General features: G+C 52.0%; 1 protein-coding gene across 1 annotated transcript; it reads left to right on the top strand.

The window, feature by feature from the left end:
* Window positions 1–213: 213 nt before the first annotated feature.
* Window positions 214–2,044, top strand: B3GNT9 (UDP-GlcNAc:betaGal beta-1,3-N-acetylglucosaminyltransferase 9). Its single transcript, XM_010134642.1, has 2 exons — window positions 214–249; window positions 737–2,044. The coding sequence occupies exons 1-2, from the start codon at window positions 214–216 to the stop codon at window positions 2,042–2,044; spliced, it is 1,344 nt and encodes a 447-aa protein (XP_010132944.1).
* Window positions 2,045–4,179: the final 2,135 nt, after the last annotated feature.

Below are 4,179 nucleotides of genomic sequence, written 5' to 3'. Positions count from 1 at the left end.
TCGCCTCCCTCCTCCCGAAGCCGGGAGAGCGTGCCGGCTCCCCTGTCGAGCTGCTGTAGGGCACAGTGGTGATGAAAGGACCTGCCTTTGCTGCAGCCACAGACGCTCGCCCTGTAGCCCCTTCCCTGAACTCTGGTTCCGTGCTGCCTTCTGCCTCCTCACCACCCTGCCACTTCTCTTTCTGTTTTTGTTTGCAGTTGAAGGACTGATGGAATGAGACGGAAGATCTCCGCGGGGAAAAGCGTAAGTGAGGCATCAAGTCGCGTACTTCAAAAGGCAGCTTCATCTCTCACACTTGAATAAAAGGCTGCTAACACCAGCACCGGGTTTACTTGCCCACCTTTTGCTCAGTGGTTAGGGCGGTCTGGCCGAGGGAACAATCCCGCGCCCCTTCTAACCGTATTAAGGGCCGCTCTTGATACTGCTTTAATGTTTTATAAAGATTACGGGCAGCAGAAGGGGCCCATGGGGTTCCAGGGCGTGCCTGATGTATTCATCTGGAAGCACAAATCGTGGCTGGTTTCCGAGAGCTGGCTCTGCGTGCTGGGAAACGCCGGCAACGTGCTGCCCCTCGGCAGCCAGGTCCAGCCCTCCCCATCGCAACACAAGAAGGGTAAAACCCGCAAGAAAGAGCGAGTTAGGAGGGAAAAAACATTTCAGTGGTGTTTCAGTCTTGCCTGCGTGCTTCAGGGCTGCAGAGCCCTCGTTGCTGACACGCTGTCTCTTTATTTACAGATGGACATTGGTGCCAGGCAGCTCAGACACAGCTTTTAGCAGCCCCGGAAACACCGCGGAGACAATGAGAGTTCGTCTCAAAGGGGATGCGATCTGCACCCTCTTCCTGCTGGTAGCGCTTTGCTCTTTACTCTACTCCCAGCTGCAACATTTAGTCCTGGTAGGAAACAAGGAGCCGACACAGAAGAAGCCTTCGGTGACACCAAAAACATTCCCTGACCCCCGAGCTCCTCGGAGGCCGATGCCAGCAGAGCCAACAGTACCCAGACCCCAAGTAACTCCTGTCGTTAGGCGAACGGAAACGGCCAACAACAGGGTCCAGGCTACGACTCCACCCCCGACGACTGATTCTGCCTTCAACTTCAAGCACTATCTCCTGAACAAGGATAACAGGAACTTCAATCTCCTCATTAACCAGCCCAAGAAATGCAGGAAAACCCCTGGAGGTCCCTTTCTGCTCATTGCTATCAAATCAGTAGTTGAAGACTTCGACAGACGTGAGATCGTCCGGAAAACTTGGGGCAGGGAGGGTTTGGTGAACGGGGAGCAGATCCAGCGCGTGTTCCTCCTGGGAACGCCGAAGAACAGGACAGTGCTGGCGACATGGCAGACCCTGATCCAACAGGAGAGTCAGACATACCGGGACATTTTACTCTGGGACTTCATGGACACTTTCTTCAACCTGACCCTGAAGGAGATCCACTTCCTGAACTGGGCTGCTGAATTCTGCCACAATGTGAAATTTATTTTTAAAGGGGACGCCGATGTTTTTGTCAACATTGAGAACATTGTTGACTTCCTTGAGAGACATGACCCCGCTGAGGACCTCTTTGTTGGGGACATCATCTACAATGCCCGCCCTATCCGTGTCCGAAAGAGCAAATACTATATCCCAGAGACCATGTATGGGCTGAGCATCTATCCAGCCTACGCAGGAGGAGGAGGGTTTTTGCTGTCCAGCCGCACCATGAGGAAGCTCTCTAGGGCTTGCAGAGAGGTGGAACTCTTCCCCATCGACGACGTCTTTTTGGGCATGTGCTTACAGAGGATCAACCTCAAACCCATTTTGCATGAAGGATTCAAGACCTTCGGCATCGTCAAGCCTTCTGCTGCCCCACACCTGCAGACATTTGATCCCTGTTTTTACAAAGACCTCATGGTAGTTCACAGTCTGAAAGTCGCCGAGATCTGGCTTATGTGGAACCTGCTCCACAGCCCCCGTCTTTCCTGCACGCAGAGGAAGCAAGTGAAGAAGCCTTTCCAGTGGAAACAGAACGCTCAAACCACACAGGCATCAGCCCTCAGATAGTGCAGGCTGACCGCGGCAGATCACGGAGCAAACGAGCTGAGAAAGGGAACCGGGAACGGCTGCGACCAGGTGAAGCTGCTGTAGAGGTAGAGTGTTTCAGCACGCCTTATTCACAACGTTAAGAGAAGACAACTATTGCAGGAATTCGCCAAAATTCCACACCCACACACACGTGCCGTGTAGGTTCCTCGCCATTAATAAGTGCAAATAATCACAACGGTATCATTAATTTATTGTTATTTATTAGAGTTATAGGAGCGCGAAACAGGCCAGCGTGGAAAAGCACATGGCAAACTGCAGTCCCTGGAGGTGTTTCAGCATGTTAGAGGGTAGGAGGTGATGCCAAGGAGCACGGGGAGCGCTGTCAACTTGTAACGGTGACTCGGACGTCCTGAGAAACTGTGCAGTAACTGGAATCAAGTCCCCTCAGTGTGGGCTCAACTCAGATCTCACTGCCTGCTCGGCTTTCTGTAGGCCCCACAAGAGGAGAAGAGGAGAACAACCAACAGCTATTGAAATGGGGTCTGCACGTTGAAGGTAGGATGGAAAACAAGAAAACAACCTGGAGGCTGAGGCTGGTTGAACGGAAGACAGGCAGGGAGACAACTGGGAGAGGTAGAAGGGCCTTTAAAGACAGCACAAGAAGAACTTTGAGTTGATCCCTCTAAGTCTCAATTTCTCATTATTTGTAGCAACACTTCCGTTCAAATGACACACGGGCGGGTGACCGGTCTCTGGCACTTGCACGAGCCCTGGCTCTGTGCTGACTGGCACTCAGAGAAAACTCACGCTCATCCAACAGCATCTGGCATCTCACTCACCTCCTAATCCAGATCATCAAAGGTTTGCATCTGGAGAGATCCTTCGGCCTTCGCTCGGGAGGGTGAAACCACGCAGAGCTGCGGCTTACATCACATTTGCTCGCTTCCTCACACCAAAGGAAAACCAGTCAGTGGACTGGACTGGTTTCTGCTGGGCTGGTGCTCTGGCCTGGCATACAGTCGACTGCAAAGAGCGGCCAAGACGTTTCACGTTGCTGCAGGAGTCACGCGGAGGGACAAAGCAGTCTTCAGACAAAGGGGCTCCAGAAGAAAGGGCTTTCCAAATTTACTGTGAGAAAGCAAGAAACACAAAGCAATCTTTCCGCTGGGCCTTCCAAGTTTCAGTCAGGCTGTAACTTCAGGAGTATTTTAGGCATCAGACAAGAACACTGGAGTGCTCAGTTTTGCAGGGAACGGTCAAAGCTTCGAAGCATTTTGGGTTTTTTCCAGCAGCAGATTACCTTAAAGGAACATCCTTTTCTTGGACATCAAAGAGGAATTAAATTCCTCTAAATCAGGGTTTTAAAGCTATGAAATTCATGGGGCAAAGAGCCTGAATTCACCTCTGATACTGTGGTTGTTAATTCCCCTGCATTTTTTTTGCCCCTCAACACCACTCCTGTCCTTCAGAGAACATCCCCCACCACCCCTCTTCAGGACCCACCCACAGCTTCAAAGGACCAGTCTCGAAGTTGCCTTCCCTCGCACGGAGCCCGCAGCCCTTCCTCTCTGGGTATGACCTTCCTCCCACCCGCAGCAGCCTGCGCTCAGCACTGGTAGCGACAACGCGCAGCACAGGGGAATGCTCATATCGATGGGCAGAGTACGAGCTCCCAGGCTTACCTGTTCTCCTCCTCCTAAGGAGGAGACAACGCATTTCCAAGGGAAAGTCAGCCATGTGGAAAGCGAAAGCCCACACGCTCATCTGGGGTGTTTCCAGGACGCAACCCTGAATCACAAAACGCTCGTGCGAGCTTCGCAAGGAGCCCCGTGGGGTGTGGAAACACCAAAGCCTCGCCAGTGGGAGGAGGCCAGTCAGGCCCCTAACGCGTGTGACACTTGTGTGCATGAGCTTGCGCAGCAGTGTATTACCTGCGATTAGTTTACGGTCGGGCAATTATTTATACCACAATTAAAAGGCAGCATGCAGACGTGCCTTCCGGCGTCAGAGTGAGTCTGTCGAGTACAGCTGCGCGCGTCCTAAGACAAGCACCACGGGTAGTTTTCATGAAGGAAAGAGACATCCTTCATTATTTTGGTTAACTCGGTAAATCTTCCCTTACACTGTATTTAATTAGAAAAATATCCACACCT

The sequence above is a fragment of the Buceros rhinoceros genome, unplaced genomic scaffold, assembly GCF_000710305.1.
Source record: "Buceros rhinoceros silvestris isolate BGI_N320 unplaced genomic scaffold, ASM71030v1 scaffold16634, whole genome shotgun sequence".
Lineage (NCBI taxonomy): Eukaryota > Metazoa > Chordata > Aves > Bucerotiformes > Bucerotidae > Buceros > Buceros rhinoceros.
The sequence above is the reverse complement of the archived record's forward strand: the minus strand, read 5'-3'. Positions and strand labels throughout refer to the sequence as shown.